The following is a 21,006-nucleotide window of genomic DNA, read 5'->3' on the forward strand; positions in this document are numbered from 1 at the left end:
ATTTTGAAGACTCGGGAATACTAGAACCAACTATCTCTACATCGGTGGTAACACAAAGTGCACGCTTAGCTGACTGAGCTACCAGCGCATTTGAAAATCCCTTTTCGGCCGCACCTTATATATTTCACACTCCTTCGCTGTGTATTACCACTCTCCGTTTTCGGGGCAATGCTACCGCCTGATAGCGGAGAAGAAAAGTACTGTATTACGACACCAACTAACACCAATGGAGAACGCCGTGGTAGTCTCAGCCCTTTGGCCGCTCGAATGATTGAGTGAAAACACCTTCGGTCTCGCTTGCACAGTTTGTGATCGCCTGTAGTTCAAGTGTGATTTGTGCAGTACTCCGGTGCGTGCAGTGTCTCCAGAAAGTGTATACCGTTCGCGAGTCGTTGGCTCTCTTAGTGGCGAAAATGTGAGACTATGTATCAACATGGATGAACTACCGTCATAGGGTGCTGTAGCCACTAAACATCAATAGATATTACATGTCAATGTGTAATAAACATTGAACTGCTTCTGTGAAGACACGTTTCACTTGTATGTATTATACAGATTCCTGTGTCAGAGAGATCAACCACATCTTTATTCGTGTGTGACATGTCCCCGATCTCCTTTTACTATCTGTGCGTCATTGCAGGGTTCACGAATGGTGCAAGTGTAGAGACATCGCAACTTACTAGTACACAGCGAGAGAAAGTCACGAAACTGCCCGCGCCAGCCAATGATCGCTTTCTGCAAATATGAAACTTTAAGGCCCAACCACATGCACGCAATTTCCAAGCGACAGTGATAGCATTTCTTGTCGCCATGGCTGTCACGAAGAGCCATCTGTCGCCATAATGGCGCAGGTATGTGGCAGGTTTCTGGAAAACCCGAAAATGACTTCTCGTCGCTCAGAAGAGTGTGACGGTTTCCATAACATGGTAGCAACACAGATCCTCACTTGGGTTGCGATTTAATATTTCTGCTTGTTATACATGCGTACATCAAGGAACGCAAAATATATGCTAACTTTTCTAGTCACTTCTGACATAAAGAGTGAGGCAGCGCCCATATTTTGCCATTATTCTTGTTATTGAACAGTTTGTTTTGATACTTCAGTGGTAGCTTGCTGCAAGGTTGGTTACTTGCTGCAATGTCAATGTCATTATGGGAGGTTGCCATGGAGTTTGCAAAGTGTGTCGTATTGTAGCACAAGCTTCTGGGTGCTCCTCAAGATCACAGCAGATATCGCTGTCGCAGTTAAACAACACATTGCAAGCAAAGAAAGCCATAAAACGCTTTTATGCAGTGCGCGAGGACAGCTTCCTAAAGATAGCACCATCACCCACGAAAGATGAGTTAAACACAAAAAACAATGCTGTTTCCAAACAGTGTGTGCGTATGTCGATTGCAAAATGCTAAGCTAGCTAACTTCTTTTTGCATCACCACAATTTTCACTCATCCCAAGAAACATCAGGGCACGTTGGTATTGCATTTTCAGGAATGGTAAAAGTACACTGAAAACAAAGACACAAAGAAGGCATACACACAGGCATAGCTCTACTTTCAACAGTTTTATTTCGCAAATCCAAGGATACTTATAGGGCCCAAAAATATGAGCAGATCTGCGTAGTAGAACAAGATCCTTACTGGGCACCATAATGGATATCAAGAAAATTAAACTCTTTGCTCATCAGCGCATTAGAGAGCATGCCCAAAATCCTATAACCCATCTTTTAAATCTCGTCTGCTTCTATGATTTCACGTGTGAGCTGATTTCTATTTGTTGCCAAAATTATGCACTTAACAAACAAAGAAAAACAACCACAGTTCTTACAACGCACCGATAAGAAACCAGCTGCCACGTTTCTAACATTAAACTGGTGTTCACGCAGCTGTTTATTTAGGCAATGACTGGTTTGACTGACATGATTATGACCACAACACATTCAGCACAATCAACAAATCTGGTCTTGCGCTTTGTTGAGCACCCACCGATTTTCGTTTACATTCCTCGTCGTGATCTTGCATAGCAGTTCTAACTTATTTGGCACTGAAAAATCCCAAGCACTTTGGCCCGCTGCACAATCTTTTTCAGATTATAAAAAACTGCGTGTAAGTAAAATGTTTTTATGAAATTTGCTGCACTTCCAACATTGCTCCGACTTTTCAAGAGGAAAAACTGCATTCATTACATGAGTATATACAGCATTCGAATTTGATTGGAAATTATTCGACCAAAATCACTATACGCCTAAAACCTAAAGTTTACTATTTATGCAACCCTAGATGTCACACATCTTGTTCAAGGATGTTTTAAACGATAAGAAGTAAATAGCACTATTACAGCAGACTCTCATTAATTCAAATTGTGATTATTCAGACTTACAGTTAAATTGAAGAAACCTTAAATTTCTAGCTACACCTCTATGCATTCAGAGTAATTCAAAGTTGTTCAATTCAAACTGTGCTACAGAACAAATTCAGTTAGTTATAACATTTTTCTGATTCATGTCTAAAAGTATCGATCACTATTGTTGCTTCTAATCGAACATTTGTTCTTTTATATACTAAGTGTTGCAAATACGGTTGATTCATCATCATCATTAGCCTGACAACGCTTACTGCAAAGCAAAGGCCTCCCCCATGTTCCACCAATCAACCCAGTCCTGTGCTTTATGCTGGCACATTACACACACAAACTTTTTAATCTCATCTGCCCTTCTTAATTTTTATCTCCCCTTCGCAAGTTTGCCTTGAAGTTTGCTAGGAATCCAGTAAGGTACCCTTGATGACCAGAGGTTACTCAAGTTATGCAATACATGCCGGACCCATGCCCATATTTAAAGTGAAAGCCTTTAATGTTTCATACTCGCAGTGACAGGATGTGTTAGTCCATGCCCAGGATGCTAGCATATGCTATGTCGAAGAGTCTCCACACTTGGGTTTTGTCACACATGTAGCTTCGGATGATACTAACCGCAGCATGAAGCACCACTCTTAAGATGCCTTAGGTGTACTTGATATCCTTTAGGCTAACGTCATCAAATGCAATGTATGACGCACGCATTAAAAAGCTGCAACAAAAGGCACTTCGCTAGGTCACAGCCCGTGATCAACACTGGGCCTGTATATTTCAGCTTTGCAGGTTTCAATCATCTGCACGAAATGCTTGAGTGATGAGGGTGTTGAGTGTTTGCCTTTTTAGACTCTCTCAGCAATCAGATGATCACACAGCGGCACGCGCGGCAATGCTCCTTCATCAGACGTATCGCTGCAACATTCGAGTAAGTCGGATGGCTCTCACAAGGAAGTGTCTCCCCTATAGACAGACCACCCACTCGTGCAAGGAAAACACGTTTCATTGTGACCAACCCCACCTCAATTGGCACAGGCTTTGGCCGAACACTTTGGAATTTACAGGGTGTCAAATTTTCTTGTTGATTTCAACTGTGATGTCCTTGACTTCCGCTTGTTCTCTGAAATACTCTGCTCTCTTCTTTTCTATCACACCTATCATTTCCCTTTCCATTGCTCTCTCCATCGTTCTCAATTTAAGTTGAACCCTCTTTGTAAAGCTCCATGTTTCTGCTCTGTAGGTAAGTACTGGTAGGATACAGCTATTATTACCTTCCTCTTGAAGGAAACTGGCCATTCATGATTTGAGAATACTTGCCGAATGTGCTCCACCTCATCCTTACTCTTCTAGGTTTTTTACAAAATGGCCCAACTGTCTAGAGCAAGTGCACCAGGAATAGCATACTGGCTGGGGAACAAAATGAACTGAGACTGTCTGGCCTTTGTCTATTGCGGCATCCTAACAGTGGGAAGAAGCTACCACCTGTCACGAGGCACAGCACATTTCATCCTTTTATTGCACACCTAAACATGCACTGCATAACGACTAACTACCAGTCTAATCACTCATGTCTAAAAATGTTACTGGCAATCGTGCACAGCTGTCTGTGACGCTTCTGCAGCCCTGCGAAACAGTACACATCGCAACGCAAGTTGGTACGTTGCCCAGAATGGCATTTGTGAAAACTTCTGACAATTCGAATAATCTCCTGAGGTCCTCTCAAGCTTGATTATCGACAGTCTACTGTATGTAAAAAGTCTGCACAGAGAGCTAAAAATGGCCTCAATGCCAAAAAAGTCAATCAATGCTGCTCTACATCGGCCGACTTTTTGCTTGTCCTATTATTACTCTGACAATATATAGTCATAATAAAATAATGCAAGTGCTTACAGATGAGTGCTACACTCATGAGAGGACAACATTCGAAAAGTGTGTTGTTGCCAGCAGCATTATTGCCTCACGACAACACTAGGATGCAAGAGTGTTGAGATGCATGCTGTACTGCATGTTACTGATGGTGCAGCAGCAGACTCTCCAAACAAGAGGATGCACTATGAATTTTCGGCAGCTAATTAAACTAATATACACATTATTATTCCCAAAATCCGTAGCTCATTTCACACAAACAAAATAACACCTCAACATTGAAATATATCCCTGGGCAGAGGAGAATATGCAGTCCAAAGAGGAAATAGATTTTTTTTCATTTAGCTTCAGCTTTGAGATGTTCCAGAAAAATGAGTGGCCCAGTTACATATGCACAGAAAGCTCATGTATCTTTTTTGTATTAGAGACTAGCCGTGCAACAAAAAAAATAAAGCTTCTCCAGGCACACCGAACTACTCAGCAGGCACCTTCAACTTTAACTCCAACCTAAGCCTTTCAAATAGGCAGAGATGAAATATTGTAACAAGAGTCCATTTTGTTTTACAGCTAAACAGAGGTTAACAAGATCAGGCCAACGAGTTCTGGTTTGGGATTCAGTGGGCATGCTTCTCAAGAAAGCAATGAAAGGCTTGAGTTTAAAGGTGTGGTGCAACAGTCAAAATAGTAAAAGGCTTAGTTTCTTCCCTCAATTTCTTTTGGAAGAATAAAATGTGAAAGAAAGAATAAATAAAAATGCCAAAGAATATGAACCCACTGATATAACTTGAGCACGAGGCCTTGCCTCCTTACACAGCTTCCCACACAGTTGAGGGAGTGAAAGAACTAGGAGAGCGCAACATTTGCTTGTACAATTACACTTGCACTCGAAGGATTTGCAAGCATTTACTTTTCTGGCAGGGGATCCACAAGACAACCTATTCCAAAAGTCCGAGGTCATTTTATGATTACTTCAAATGTGCCTCAGAGCCCCATTTAAAATTAAAAAAAAAAACACAATCACGTTTAAGAAGTTCTGCAACGTTTTATGAAAGAATACTGACACAAACACTTTCTGTTGTCGGTTTGGTTCTGCATGAAATGAAATGCTAAGCTCTGAAATTTTAGAAAATGTACTTCTGAGTGCGAGTGCACCCTCAAAAAGTAAATATAGTGCAATTATGAAAGCTAGTTGAAGCAAGCTCAAGCAGTGAAGAAGACGACCAGGTCCAATGAGGTTGAAAAGGAGAATAGAAAAGAAGTTAGAAATGGCGACCTGAAGAGTACTGTCTGTTGTAATTATGAGTGCTCTTGTTACGCTAGTTTCGGTTCCTACTGTACCCTGATGTCACAACACAGTATGAGCTTCTTTTCACATGTTCGTGCAAGATATCTGGACATTTTCGCAGCTGCTCCACACCGTAACTTTGTTGGTGACACAGGAGCGGCCATTTTGGAGACTTTGGTGTTTTATTCCATCAAAACTGACCAGACTGCTGCGCGAAGTCATCAGAATTTTTACTGAAGCCTGACATCAAGGTAGTAGTCGTGTCAGTCTGTACATCATAGAAATATTGACTTTATTATTGAAATAAAATATCTTGCTAACATTTGCTGACCCTCACACTTGCTCAGAGTCAGGTAATCTGTATGTAAGTATAAGAAGACCTCCAAAAAATGGTGTCACCTCCTCTTCAAAACACTCGGTTATGGACTGAGATGAGCATGAATTGCCCAGTGTGCTTACAGGTTCATCTTCTTCCAATTCAACATTACCCAAGATGAAACTCGCGCTGCCGACATCCTCAGCTCCAAAGAGTATACAGAGTATACATGGCAACTTCGTAGGAACTGAAGGCGTGACAAAGACTGGCACAACATGTGGAGTGGTATTCACATGCGTGCCATCCGTACGCCATCCCTCGAGAACAACTCCTATGTGAGTAGTAAATAAAAGAAATGGCCATAAGGTATGTGAATATAACAGACACTGATATTAAAGACAAACGGGTACAAGAGACACCAGTGTGGCTACAGTAAAAGACGGGTTGATAAATAAATGCACACGTAATACTCTGCTTATGAGACACCTCATATTTAAGAGACAAGAATTGCTGCCTAAAGCATGCCTCTTATGAAGGGGTTCAACTGTAAATGCTTTGGCCATATATTGAACCTGCTTACACTGTTAAAAAGCCACTACATGTTGCAACAGCCTAATTTTGCATGTTATACACCATAGGAACAGTGTCTCACATACAGTTGAGAATGTCACTAGATTTACAACATTGAAAGTATTAGCCTTCTTTTCATCTGAATCATTCAATGATCCCTGTCCTCTACTAGTGTGCTGGCACAGTGAATTAATACATGCAGAGCAATAACATTTCACTAGAAATGAGAGCACCTAATATACACCCATAATACTAGCAGTTATAAGATACGCAAGCTAGAAAAATAAGCACAAGTGACATGCATGTTTACGGTGTGACACATCACCTGTGGTTTAAGAAGCCACAATTTTAGCCCTCTCATAGACACCAAGACAGAACAATATCACTTTGCAGTATAACCTCACTAGAACATAAAAAGCGCACATAAAGGTCAATATCAAATGCTGATATTGGCCTCATCCAAAATGAGAAACTTTCCTCAGACTTACGATAATGCTACTCACTTCCTCTGTCTTCTGCACTAGGTTGTGACACTGTGTTGACTCCTGGTCTAACAATAAAGAAATATATATATAAGAAGATGCTCTCTTATGAACAAGATTTCTGCCCAGAGCAAATACACAAAAACCCTAAGTTCATGAATCTCGGAAACGTTTACCGGCTTTAGAAGAAGACACATTAACAAGTGTATGGTCATAAATTTTCCGATAATAGGCATGTGAATCTTATGTACTTGTTTCAACCAACGGTGAAGTGTTCATTTTTTTACCACAAACCACAGAATTGCACGTGATAAGTGCTTTTCTATAACTATTTCTTCAGTGACACGAAAAAATTTTTGAAACGCATCTGTTTTTTGCTAGTAGAAAGAGTACTAAAGAAACTCTAAAGAAAATGTGGAAGCCTGTAGACATAATCCTTTAAGACAAACTGTCTGTTATAGTTCATTTCAGTTTAATCTTGCAGTTATGTACCGGGATTGTCTGAAAAAGACCATATGATACCCCGTAGCGGGATACCCTAGAGTAATTTTCACTACTTGGTGTTCTCTAAAACTGGTATTACACAGCCAATTTCAATCGGGATCTGGCCTAATCAAAATTGAATTTTCCAATAGTTTCCCAACTGCCTTTATGAAATCTGCGGAAAGAAACCAATCACTGTTGAGATAGATGTTTGATCCCTATTGGGCTTGATTGCAATGAGCAGAGCACCATGTGACACTCATAAAAGATGCACCAAGAATTAAGCACACGAGTGTTCTTGCATTTTCCCTGTACTGAAATGTGACCGCTGCTACTCCAGTGTCACACTCGCATCCTTGAGGTATGATTGTATAGTATTTTTTTTATTTATCACTTTATTTATCAATACTGCAACCCTCAAAAAAGGTTTTAGCAGAGTGGGTATACATTTGTGAAGTTTTCAAAGGGGCAACACAATAGAAATAAAACGGAAAGTATGTACAGACTTTCAGAAGATGAAAAAAGACAAAAAAAAATCATGTTGCAATAAACAGGCACAAAGGCATCCAATAAAATAAATAAGCACTGTATTGAAGATGACCACCATTGTAGAATAAACACTGCAGTGATTGAAATAAACAGCACAATTACATGTGATAAAATACACGCAGCTATTGCCGGAGCTGCATAGTAAAAAGACTCAAAGATGACTGCAAAATAACATCGTTATTAAGATTATTCCATGTCCTAATTGTCTTCAGGAAAAACGAATATTTGAATGTTTTATTACGGGTTGTGAATGGAATCATTGTGAACGCGTACCTCTGCCTTGTGGCATATCCAGTCAAAAAATGAAGTATGTGTGATAAGTCTAGCTTAATGTGACCTTTAACTAACTGAAACAAAAATTTCAATCTCAATGCAATATTTTTCTTTGTAGGAGCTGGGAGGGTGGCTTTTGCTAATAAACATGGTATTGAAGAACAGCTGAAACTGTCATAAATAAATCTAACAGCTCTTTTATGAATTTTTTCCATTTAGTTGATATTGGTTATTGCTGCATAATCTAGAGTAGGTCGATGAATTGCCTGGAATGCAATAAGGCGAACGGCGGGAGTGGAAAGCGTGAGAGCTCATTTAAGATAAAAGAGCTTGTAATTGCATGTGGTTATCACAGTTTTATATGTCTCGTCCAAAGACATATGCAACTTTTTTATGCTTACCACCGACCCCCATCTTAAACAAGTGCAACCCCGACACACTCATCCATATCTGTTCCCCGTGTCAGCATCCTTACTTTTCTCGCAATGTTTTGTTGTCCACACAACAGTATTTTCACAAATGGCTTACAGAGATAATCACAACTAAAATGCTCGTTAACCAGAAGTTCACTAAGCCACACAATCACCAGAAAACGTTGTGCCAGTATGTCTTGACAAAGTACGCTAACTTCATTGGTATTTCAAGGTGGTCACACACACTGTACATCACTCTCTTCTGCATCGAGAACACAGCTTTCACCAGCATCACGACTGTGCCAGTTGCGCATGAACACACTAACAACACCATATCCTGCAATGGATAGTTGGTCCAGTTGATGATTTGATTGATTTGTGGGGTTTAACGTCCCAAAACCACCATATGATTGTGAGAGACGCTGTAGTGGAGGGCTCTGGAAATTTTGGCCACCTGGGGTTCTTTAACGAGCACCCAAATCTGAGTACATGGGCCTACAGCATTTCCGCCTCCATCAGAAATGCAGATAGTTGGTCCAGTTGACAATAATTGTTGGAGTTTAACGTTACGAAACCACCATGTGATTATGAGAGACGCCATAGTGAAGGGCTCCAAAAATTTTGACCAGCTAGGTTTCTTTAACATGCACCTAAATCTAAGCACACAGGCCTCAAGCATTTTGGATGGCAAAAATGTGGCTACAGTGGAGAGGATTCGATCACGCAACTTGCGGGTCAGCAGCCATGTGCCTTAGCTACAACACCACCACGGCAGGTTAATGCGGCAAAACAGGTAAAGGACATAAAACAAGAGACAGTGCTGACAGACAAGGCACATGTCACCCAAAATATGTCCAATACGAAATATAGTGCGGGTTCTTATTTCAAATGCTATCCATGGCTATGTACAGTCGGACAAATAATTATCTTAAGATCTTTCTGTGTATCTTTGCCATGGTTAAATTAATTTCCAAAAAAGGTGAGTACAAGTGCATGCCCTCAAAGCACATGCCTACAAAAAGATTTTTTCCTACTTTATTCCATCATACGGGACTGACACACAGAAAAGTCGCATGATAGTTAAGGGTTCACATGGCTACGCTGGTATCACATATTGAAACACAAGGTCAAAACATGTAGTATAATGACTAGCATGGATAGGTCAAGCTTTCCTCCAAATTCACATCAGAACTAGTGTATTGACACCTGACAAGTCATCCGGGTTCAAAACACCACAACTGTGACCGACTCTGTTTGTGTATAGTCAAGCCTCGAGTCACAGTATTTGTGGGGAAGTCTTTGCCCAGACAAAATCTCCATCGAGTATATTCTTTCAAATTTCTGATTTCCTGCATCCAGTTGTGAACAAACTACTTCCAGGTATAGGGATTCTTGTAAATTCAGCAAAAGGTAATCAGAGAATCAGATCAAAATGTTGCTTCAGCAATGCCAAGGTGGCAGTTCTTGATGATGTAGGCATATAAACTGGCTACAAGCAAGGTCGACATCAATTGCAGCCTTGCCAAGGTGATCATGACCCTGGCAAAGCTGCAATAAATGAGATAAGCCGTTCTGCCGGCTCATCTCATTAAATGAACGACATCGTACGTTAGCAACAGACAAAAATTTATAGACTATAATGGTAACCATACTCGCATGCCTCCTGGTCGCTCAGGTGTGCCACAGGATAGTGTTTTGAGGCTATTGTTAAATTTAATATATAAATGAGTAAGGCTGTTAGCTGATGACTGCTTTATTTTTTTTTATTTCTTCTACTAGCGACCAAGATTTGCTCCAACAAGCAATTGATAACACAAGTTCTTGGTGCCACTCTTGGGATACGCCGCTAAATGTACAGAAAACAGTTTTATTAGGAATCACTATGAAAAAGGCCCCAATAATATTTGAGTACCAATTCAGCAGCATTCCCATTATGCCCAGGTACTCATCAATAATTTAAACAGGCAATGAAAGATCAGTCAAAACAGAAACCGAAGCAGGGAGCTACTCTGTCCTCTATGTTGGGTATCGGATGATGTCACAAAAGTTCGTCTCCGGTGATGTCATGAGATCCGCTATTGCGTAACACCGGCTAGCCAGGGTGAGAACATAGGTCGTGTCTCTTTTGACGCGTGAAAAGCAAATTGGTGATGTCATCAGATGCGGAATCGAGCTGTGCCAGCTCGTCTGAACTTACCAGTGACAAGTTCAGCAACGATTGGGCTGCTATCTGAGCACTGAAGCATCACTTTTTGATTTTCACCTGCCAGCGCATGAAGACGTTGACGTGCTTCGAATCTACCTCCTCGTTGCTCAATATTGTAAGACCCGACGTCAAGGATGACACGCTCTATGCAGCTGACAAAACTGAACTGTGCTCACGTCGTCGTTGTCTTGTAATAGTGTGCGCTGCATCCGTCTGCTAGGAAAGGTGGTGTTTTTGGTAAAGAGTAGGCACTTACATCACAAACACAGGGTGGCCCACATTTACAAGTGTCATTCTAAAATTGACTACTAATTTAACATTCGTTTTATTAAAAATTAAGTTACTTACAGTTGTATAATTTGGCGCATATCACCACGGTACGAACAAGAACGCATGCTCAAAATTTTATTAAAATCGATGAATATCCAAAGAATGGCAAAGTTCCCTTTTGATGAACACATTACCCCCAAATCGATTTCTCTTTTTTTAAAGTTTAGAAGCTTGGTATGCTGGCTTATATGCTTTAGGCATAAAAAATTTCAAAATGTTACGCATTTTACAAGCTATCACTTGCATCCTACCGAAAGACGTACCCTGCTACTACTCAACATTGTTTTCACTTCCTTTGAGTGAAAAAAAAAAGGCTTTTGCATAGAGGCCTTCTTTTATATTTTCAAGAAATATTTTGCTGGTTACATAGGCCATGATAAATATGCCAATTTTTTTATATGTCACATATACTAGTATTGGAATTTGATTCGAAATTATTCGACCATAATCACTATTCGCTTGGAATTCCCTTCGAACCTAAAATTCACTTTTCGCACAAGCCTAATTTTTAGGTTTGACCTCAGCTGGTGTGAGCACATAAATCATGTTCGTGCTAAGTTATTGAGGTGTCTTGGTATGTTATACAGGCTAAAATATTTATTGCCATTGTGCATTAGAAAACAATTAGATTTCGCTTTTAATCATTCCCATCTAATATATTGTCACCTTGTCTAGTTAACTTGCAGCAGGACTGATGCCGAACGCATTTCCTTTTTACACAAAAAAAAAAACTTGAAAATGATTTCATCCCATCCTTTCTCATCAAAAGACTCTGTATAAAACTCTGAGTGTGCCATCATTCTCAAATTCATATCAGTTTTTTGGCAACAATAATTTTCCGTGAATTCAAACATGATCATACCATGTTCTCAAATGAATATCTAAACAGAAAAATGAGACATGACCTGCATACTATTTTATTGACGAGATTAAGATCAAAGACTTATTACAGTACTAATGCTATGTTTCATTGTTGAATGAATATTTATTCCTAATATTAATTGGCCAATCAAAACTCAAGTATTTCATGTTTTAAAAAACAAGTTAAGCAACTTTTTCTGCCTCCTTTAAATATTCAATTGTTTTGCAATGAATGTGAAAATTATGTACTTGTGCATTTTGTATACCTCGTATAATTGTTAAACCTAAACAATGCAAACATTATCGGAAGTGTAATGTAAGGCCTCATCACAAAATGTACGAGTCTCCTTTTGCCTTGCCTTGTGGAGATATTTCGTGGTATTATGTAGATATGTCCGAAATAAACTATTCTATTCTATTCTAAACTAACAGGCAACACTGCCAAGGAAAGTATAGGGGATGTTCTTAGCAGTAAGTGTCATGTACATGTGAAGAAAGAAAAGTGGGTGAAAAGATAACTTGCTTTGGGCAGGGACCGAACCTGCAACCTTCGAATAATGCATCCGATGTTCTATGGAGGAGTGTTGCTCAGTGTCGCTAGTAGCCATGATTGCAAGCGGAGAGCACTCTTTTTGTGCCCGTGTCTACACAGTCAGAAACCCCTACAACATTGTTAAAACTAGTGGCCTTATGCCCTCATCCGACAACCTCACTTCATGCTGCTGCATATGCTCAGCAAATAGTTGCACTTTTTGTCCCGTAACTAAACTGCTGGCGGGCTGATGCACCTCCTCTATTTTTTCAATGCCAGCCAGATTGGTAAGTCCTGTCCAGCCATTCACCACGCCCTCTACAACTCTCGCCCATCATCTAGCCTTTGCATGTGGTTTGGGTTCATGAGAGAGAGCACCCTCTAGGTGGTGCCTCATGACAGTAATCAAATGATATAATTTTTGTTTCAGTTGTATACAGATCTGTGGGTTGGTGTCTTATATCTCTCATGTTCACTATGTTGGCAGTCATGCTGGCTCTGTAAGAGAGATGGTGTTATGAGATAGTCCGTCTCCATTTGCATTGTTACATGGGAAACCAATGGGGAGGTATCACTGCGATGCTTCCGCATGCGCTGCCTTCAAGAGGTTCCACACAAGCCCTGTGAGGTGGCAGCATTGCATCAAGCCAAAAAGAAACCTGATGGATGCATGATATTGGAAGGTGAAAGCGTATCTATCACATCCTTCTGGGAAAGTGCCCGGATGTGCGTAGGACCCAAGCAGCCATATCCTTTGTGTGGAGTTGCATCTCAACCACTCCCTGAACCTAGGTGAACCGATAGTTCCCATTGGAGAAACAAACATTTGCACTGGCATTGAAAAAAAAAAAGAGAGAGAAAGCATTGGCTGGTGCAGCCATTTCCTGCTTGCGTGCTAGAGCATACTAACAAGCTTCTCTCACTTAATCATTCATTTATTTTTCGCGCGTTCAATATCTTGTGCTGTGAAATACCTAATAGCCTGATCTTTTAGGTTAATAGCTGTTAGCCAGCAAAACCCAGTTGCAGTTGCCTTGAAAATCATATAGGCATGTCAGTGTGCATAAGTCAAAAACCTATGATGTCTCAATGATCTGTAGGAGGGGGGATGAATTGAAAAAATGAAGGTCAATTCATTTTTTGATCAATTTGAAATACCCGTTACCTTCATTTGAAAAATGAAGGTAACGGGTATTTGACTTTGTTCTTTCTGCACAGGGCATGGGTCTCTGCTTTATTGGTAAGCGTGATTTTCGGGCTTTTGTGGAGAACTACTTGGAGCCAAGGTCTGGATACTTCATCGACGTGGAGACAGGCAAGATTGTCGGGACACACACAGGTCAGTGACCTCTGCATGCTTTCTCTATCATGAATAGAAAAAAGTATTCTAGATAAAGAGAAATGAGCACAAGATGAGCATTCGAAAGATGCCATCTTATTTTACTTTCCTTGTTCTTCGTTCATGCTTTTTCACTAATCTGACATTCTAACTAGCATAGTTTTGAAAATATATCACTAGCACATGCTGCAAGATGAAGTCATCCACCATGGTGCAGCAGTGGTTGATGTGCTCATTCGCTAACCGAAAGGTTACAAGTTTGATCACGACCATGTGGTCGCATTTCAGTAAACGTGAAATGCTGGAGGCCCATGTTCTGCGCAATGTCTGTGCATGTTAGAGAACACCACATGTTGGGAGTTTCAATTGTCCTGCACTGTGGCATGCCTCGCAATCATATTGTTATAATACAGAAGTTCAAAAAAGCTTGATATAAAAAATTCTGAACTATAGGTTGTTGCTGGGGCCGTGATTGACCGGTGGTTTAGTGTTCTTTATAATTCGCTCCTGTGACACCGCAGATGCAAGAATTTTTTTCTTTTCATATTTGTATAGTTTTGGCATGTGAACTCAACAAAATATTGAAGATGCATTCATAACTGTACTTACAGCAAAACCTTGGTGATACGATCACAGCTCTTACAAATTTGGGGGTGATATAAATTTTTTTTATTCCAGCCAAGGGCCACTGGCCTGCTATGCAATGAATGCAGTTGTTGCGAACCACTTCTTCACCCCAGAACATTGAATACAAACGTACCTTACTGTGCATGTGTGAGGAGAGGCTGTTTGCACTGTTGCAAAAAACATGACAAACGCGCACGTGCGCAGGTGCCCAAGCGTGAGCATCGTCAGACTCGCAATGTAAGAAGAATACTTTCCCTTCACCTGGATCAGAATAAACCTTCATTGAGGATTCTTGGCATCTGAGATTGTGTGCACAAATCTTGGAGGCCCTAATGCAGCTTGCTGTGCCCTCGCGTTTAGATTACAGGTGGCATAAGCATCAGACTTCTTTTTTAAATTGGGAGCATTTATTAGCGAACTTCGGTGACTTTGAGCGTATCTATCTACCTATCTATCTATCTAGCTGACTACAGCATTTAGCTCTCCTGGCGTGAATGGTATAGATACCAGATTTGGTATGGCATAACATGACTGTATGATGAGCATAATTGAGTAGTCCTAACATGATTATCATGATAAATATGTCATGAATGTCATAATTTACATTTCATGGTCTTGCTACTCTTGCGGTGGTTTCGCTCACATTGCATGTTGAAAAACTGGTATGGTATGACATGACTACATGGCAAACACAAGTGACAGGCTTTAGCATGAAAATCATGACATGCATGTCTTGCGAATCATGCTCATGACTACACGCCACGTTCATGGTGCGCTCGCGGCCGTTTCGCTAGCTTCACATGTACCAAATTTGGTATTACAGGTCGTGAATGGATGACGAAGGTATGTGACTGGTGCAAACTTGATAATAAGGAGATGCATGTTATTTAGGAACATGACAACACACCACGTTCCTGATGCTCTCGAGGCTGTTTAACTGGCTCCACATATACCAAGTATGGTGTTACGTGATCTCAATGGTTAACGAATGTATATGACTGGTGCAAACATGATGATCATGACACACGTGTCATGTAAGAACATGATTACATACCACACTTATGATGCGCTCGCGGTCGTTTTGCTAACTCCACATATACCAAATTTGGTATCACGGGACGTGAATAGATGACGAAGTTAATAGACACGTCCAAACAAAATAATCATGGCATGCACGTCATGTAATGACTACACGGTACACTCATAGCATGCTCGCGGCCGTTTCGTTAGCTCCATATATATCAAATTTAGTATCAGGTGACATGAATAGATGACGAAGTAAATGACACATCCAAACATGATAATCATGACATAGAAGTCGTGTATGGCATAACTTACCTCCGCCTCGTAACGTTGTGCTGATTTTAAAAAGACATATCAACCTTCGTTATTCGTGCTTCACATATCATCGATTCCCACTGTACGTGTGATCTGCCAATTTTATTCTTTGCCACATTGATGTGTGTAGTTTTTGTACTCTGTACATTGCTGCAGGGTGCATACAGGTCCTCGGAATTCTTGAAAACCCTTGAATTGGAAAAATACGCTTTGAAGGCCCTTGAAACTCTGGGAATTTTTTACCTTCCTTGCAAATTGTTGAATTTTCAGAGCAGTGCACTCTCATATCATTGTAGCTTCCTAAACATGGTGTAACGCCATGTAAACTTGTCAAACTCTTGATTTGAAGAGCAGTAATGCGGCCCAGGCACATGTGGTTCCATTTTGCGAAACTGCATGTGAAAAAAAATCAGTTTTGTGGTGAGAGCGAAGCAGTGAAAGTGATGGCAACAATTTTATACAAGCAACAGCAAACAACTCGGTACATGCAGTACCGCAAGCAACAGCTGCATCTTGCCGGTACTTACCTACGGAGCAGAAACCTGGAGTCTTACAAGGAGGGTTCAGCTTAAATTGAGGACGACGCAGCGAGCGATGGAAAAGAAAATGGTAGGTGCAACCTTAAGAGACAAGAAGAAAGCAGAGTGGATCAGGAAACAAACTGGGGTTAAGGACATCGTAGCTGAAATCAAGAAGACGAAATGGACGTGGGCCGGGCATGTAGCGCATAGACAGGATCAGGCCTGTAACTAGGGGAGGGATGAGGGGGTTCTGATCCCCCCGAAATTTTTTTGATGCTTTAACTTTTCAGGTGATACTAAAATATTTACACGCCTTCACAGCGACCACCAGCTGCCAAAGTTACACTGCAACTTTCCTGGCATTGCTTCCCTCTTCTTCCTTTCTTCAAACCTACCCTTTTACCAGAACACCTCAGCGCTCCCTCCCCCGCACGCGCACCTGCCCTAATTGTACAGCTTTGCACTTCGCCCTCACGTTCCTTCGAGTCTTTTTTTTTTTCGTCTTTCACACCATAGAAGCTCCTTTATTGATTCTAGATGCTTTCGTTGTGCATTGCCGCTGGAGAAGTTATCCGCCTGTGCGGACCGCACGTGTCGGCTTTGGGTTCCTACGAAAAGCGCGTCTACTTCTGTGAAGGTAAACAGTTCGACAGCAACGGCAACACCAACACGAAGTGCGCAAATTTGCCAAAGAACGAAACCCCTAAGCGGAAAAACTCAGCGGCGCATTCCAAGGACGCAGGCTGCAAAGCAAACTTTTCTCAAACTGTAGACCTCGCCACCGAAACGAATCATCGAAGATGACATCTACTGAAAGACTGGCATATCCGAGCAACTTCGAACAACCTTAACCACACGCAAGGAAATCTACTTCTTCTGTACACAGAAGGTATATGCGCCTCCCTACAAAGCGCACAAGGCGAGGATACAACCGGCACACAATCCGGCACCAGCGGTCAACTTTCACAAGAGAAAAAAAAAACGCCGCCAAGCTGGGCTGTGCGCGGCAGTACAGAGGCTGACGTCACAGCCTACAAAGTGCATTTTTGGGGGGTCACGGCTATTTAATTAGTGCAGCCCAGAGAAAATTATGCAGGCGCCCAGGGAACCGTCTGTGAAAAGGTGACTTTTTCACAGAAACGGAGCAACACCTCCTTTCTGGACTGTACCATGGGAGTGCAAATGTCTCGGCAGTGCATTCTTGGGGGTTCACGTATGTTAAGGGGAGTATGCAGTGCCCATGGAGTCTTTTGTGAAAAGGTCTTTAAGTAGCGTTAATCCAGTTTGCTGCAGCTGGAGTACAATAATGGGCCTGCATGCACACCAGCTGTAGCGGCGTTCAGAAAACACATGCGCCACGCGCGAGCCGGCGCGTTCATCACAATTCTACATTCTAGCCACTGTAAAGTGAATAAGAGAGGAAGAAAACATCGCCCGCCGTTCATGCCAGGCGGTCGAAGCAGTCGCAAACGTCTTTTTGGAGCCACTGGCCACTTCTGTGTGCGTGCACAGGATTGCGGCAGCAAAATGAAAAGACACTCTGCAACAACGAAGCAAAGGAGTATTGCGTCTTACTTCAAGAAAGTTCGAACCGATGAAGTGGACGGAGAAGAACCGCCTCCTTCGAAGAATAAAACTTCGCCCTCCTCAGCACTGGTGGAAAGCCAAGCGTGTCCGAACTTCTGTAGCGACTCAGGAGAATGCACCGGTTTATATGAATCACCTGAGAACGAACACAAGCAGGACACCCATGCGCCGCCGGGAAATGATGGTGGCCGCAGTGACCTCCAAGTGATCTTTGTTCTACAGTCAACGCTGGGCAAAGTGACGCCTTTACCACTGGACAATGCCCAAGGAAGGTGAGTGGCATGGCACCTACACATTCTGGTTCGCCTCCCCTCTGTGCGACGAGTGCGAATATTTTCGACTTGGGACTGTTTGTCTCGAAAAGCAATAATGTAAATGATCCAGAGATGATGGAGAAGCTGCTGCTCAATCCGTGGACCCCTCCGGCTAACTATGATTATTCAGCCACAGGGAAAAGGAATCCGAAGTTCCAACCTCACTGGGTAGATTGTTACCCATGGCTTGTTTATTCAGAGAAGCTTCAAGGAGCATTATACAAATATTGCGTAGTCTTCGCAAGCGAGTGTGCAGGAAAAGGGGAGCACCAGCGCCTGGGCTGTTTTGTAACTAAGGAGTTTACCAATTACAAGAAAGCCATGGACGCCTTTAAGAGCCACGCATCCAGCAGTTATCACGCCATGTCAACAACGCTATCGGAGAACTTTTTAGCAGTCCGGTCCCGCTCACAGCATGACATCTTAATACAACTTGACCACGGCCTTAAAAAGCAGGCGGAAGAAAACCGCAAGAACTTGCTGCCAATAATAGAAACAATCCTTTTCTGTGGCAGGCAAGAAGTACCGCTTCGCGGCACAGACGACTCTGGTCCGATAAATATGTCTGAAGTGCTGCCATTCAAAAATGATGGAAATTTCCGCGCACTGCTTAGGATGAGAGCAAAATGTGGAGATGCCGCCTTGAGAGCTCACATGGAAACATCTCCGGCGAATGCGCTGTACACGAGCCCAAAAATTCAAAATGAGTTGATCACCCTCTGTGGTAAAATCATACAAAGAAAGATAGTGGAAAACGTCAACTCAGGTTCGTGTTTTTCAGTTCTAGCTGACGAGGCCACTGATATATCTCGCACCGCCCACATTTCCCCATGTCTAAGGTACGTTGGACACGACACGTCGGGAGTGCCCATTCTTAAAGAAGATTTTGTAGATTTCATTCCTGTGTACGATCTCACTGGCGAGGCGCTGACGAGCACAATTCTGAACAGCCTTAGAGGTCATGGCTTTCACCTGAACCTACTTTGCGGGCAAGGATACGACGGCGCGGCATCAATGAGCGGCCACCTTAACAATGTTCAAGCCTTCATTCGTCAAACAGCGCCCAAAGCGTTGTACGTGCATTGTAGCGCCCACTCGTTGAACCTTGCTCTGCTTCACGCATGCAAACTCCCCGGCATCCGCAACTGTTTGGGAACTGTATCCTCAACCTGTACGTTTGTGAGAGCTTCGCCACAGAGGACGAACCAACTGCGAGACAAAGTAGAAGATTTAACACAAGAAAAAAGAAAATCAGTTCTCTCCTTTTGCCAAACAAGGTGGGTAGAGAGTCACGATGCACTTCAGCATTTCCTTGAACTGTACGTGCCTATTGTACAATTCCTCGAATATTTGGAAGAAGAGGCCGCATCATCTGATACTTCATCAAAAGCTTCTCAACTGCTCAATGCCATTACGAAGCCCGAGTTTGTCGTTTCGCTTAAGATCTGTAGCGACCTCTTCTCTTTGACACTGCCACTTTGCAAGTTTCTTCAAAAAATTGACTGTGACTTGGCTCAAGCGTGCGATCACGTAAAGAATGTTATAGACGTTCTTTCCACAAAAAGGGCTAGTGCTGAAACAGAATTTAATAAGATTTTTCTGAAGTCGCCCTCTTTGCTGAAGATCACAAATGTTGAGATGGCCCTACCACGCATCACTGGAAGGCAGATGCAAAGAAGCAACGTACCTTCTGCTACTCCCGAAGAGTACTACCAGAGGAATGTGTATTTGCCTTTGCTGGCTAACTTCGAAAATCAATTAAGAGACCGGTTCGATGCCCATAAGAAGGTCGTGGTTGGCCTTAACATGCTGCTGCCGAAATTCCGCGCATCGGCTAGCCTTTCTGATATTGATGATGCAGTGCAGTTTTACCTTGGCAACATTCCTTCGGCTAATGTCATCGATGCAGAGTTCACACTGTGGGTGAACAAATGCTGCCAGATCGAAGAAACGAATCGCCCAGCTTGTGCTTTACAGGCCTTAGAGATGTGCAACCGCGACTTTTTTCCGAACATCCACAGCCTACTTTCTATCCTGGTGACTTTACCCGTGTCAACGTCGACCCCGGAACGGACTTTTCCTACACTGAGAAGGCTGAAGAGCTACATTCGAAATCATATGAAAAACGACAGATTGACCGGACTAGCACTGCTCAGCATCCATCGAGAACTTCAAGTGACCCCAGAACAAGTCCTCACAGAATTTTTCAAGCTGCCGAGAAGGAAAAACATCCTCGTTTAAAGTTCCCTCTATGTTTCAAGAGTCAATTAAAAGCTAAACCCAGCTAGCCCAAGCTTCAACCCTTCTATCCTTTCGCAATTACGAGGAAACTATCCAGCAAGCAGAATGTGTGAACGGTAACAAGAAGATCGGAATGTCGGGCGACTTGTTTGTTTGCTTGCATACATGCTGTCACGGACTGCCATTTTTGCGACCCGGCATAACGGCAAATTAACGGGCGCCGCACTCCCCCGCTGACCGGTAGAACCGTTCGCTCATGAAAAGACTGGCCTTTAGTGCAGGGAAGTACTGAATAGGGTGTTCTTCTTCAAACGTTAGTCGCCGATGTTTGATCCTTTCTACCTACGGCGGCGTCGGCAGGGTCGTCAAAGGCCGCGATGCACCCCGAACTAGCTGTAGACTGCAAGACGCACTGGCTGAAACCAAGGAAACTGACCATTCCCAAGGGCAAAACTGCTTGTGGACAAGCCGTATGAGAGAACTCCAACAGGTTGTCACTCTCGCTCAGTTGAGGACCCTCTCTTAATT

The 21,006-nt window shown here is 42.3% G+C and overlaps 1 protein-coding gene and 1 long non-coding RNA gene across 5 annotated transcripts in view; one reads left to right on the plus strand and one right to left on the minus strand.

Annotated features, from left to right (window-relative positions):
• The window catches only part of LOC119163051 (mitochondrial tRNA-specific 2-thiouridylase 1), a 125,191-nt gene that overhangs the window by 58,585 nt on the left and 45,600 nt on the right, over positions 1–21,006 (plus strand). For 3 of the 4 annotated variants that reach the window (XM_075874293.1, XM_037414985.2, XM_075874294.1), the window contains exon 2: positions 13,696–13,850. In XM_075874293.1, coding sequence (XP_075730408.1) covers positions 13,733–13,850 — 118 coding nt within the window. In that variant the 5' untranslated portion in view covers positions 13,696–13,732. The remainder of the gene's footprint in view (positions 1–13,695; positions 13,851–21,006) is intronic. The other variant, XM_075874295.1, reaches the window with a different exon arrangement.
• On the minus strand, positions 5,772–11,250 carry LOC142772150 (uncharacterized). Its single transcript, XR_012886294.1, has 3 exons — positions 10,780–11,250; positions 6,886–6,932; positions 5,772–6,143 (listed from the first exon to the last, which is right to left on the minus strand). It is a non-coding gene; the product is annotated as an uncharacterized LOC142772150 (long non-coding RNA).

The sequence above is a fragment of the Rhipicephalus microplus genome, chromosome 9 (assembly GCF_043290135.1).
Source record: "Rhipicephalus microplus isolate Deutch F79 chromosome 9, USDA_Rmic, whole genome shotgun sequence".
In the NCBI taxonomy this organism is placed as follows: Eukaryota; Metazoa; Arthropoda; class Arachnida; order Ixodida; family Ixodidae; genus Rhipicephalus; species Rhipicephalus microplus.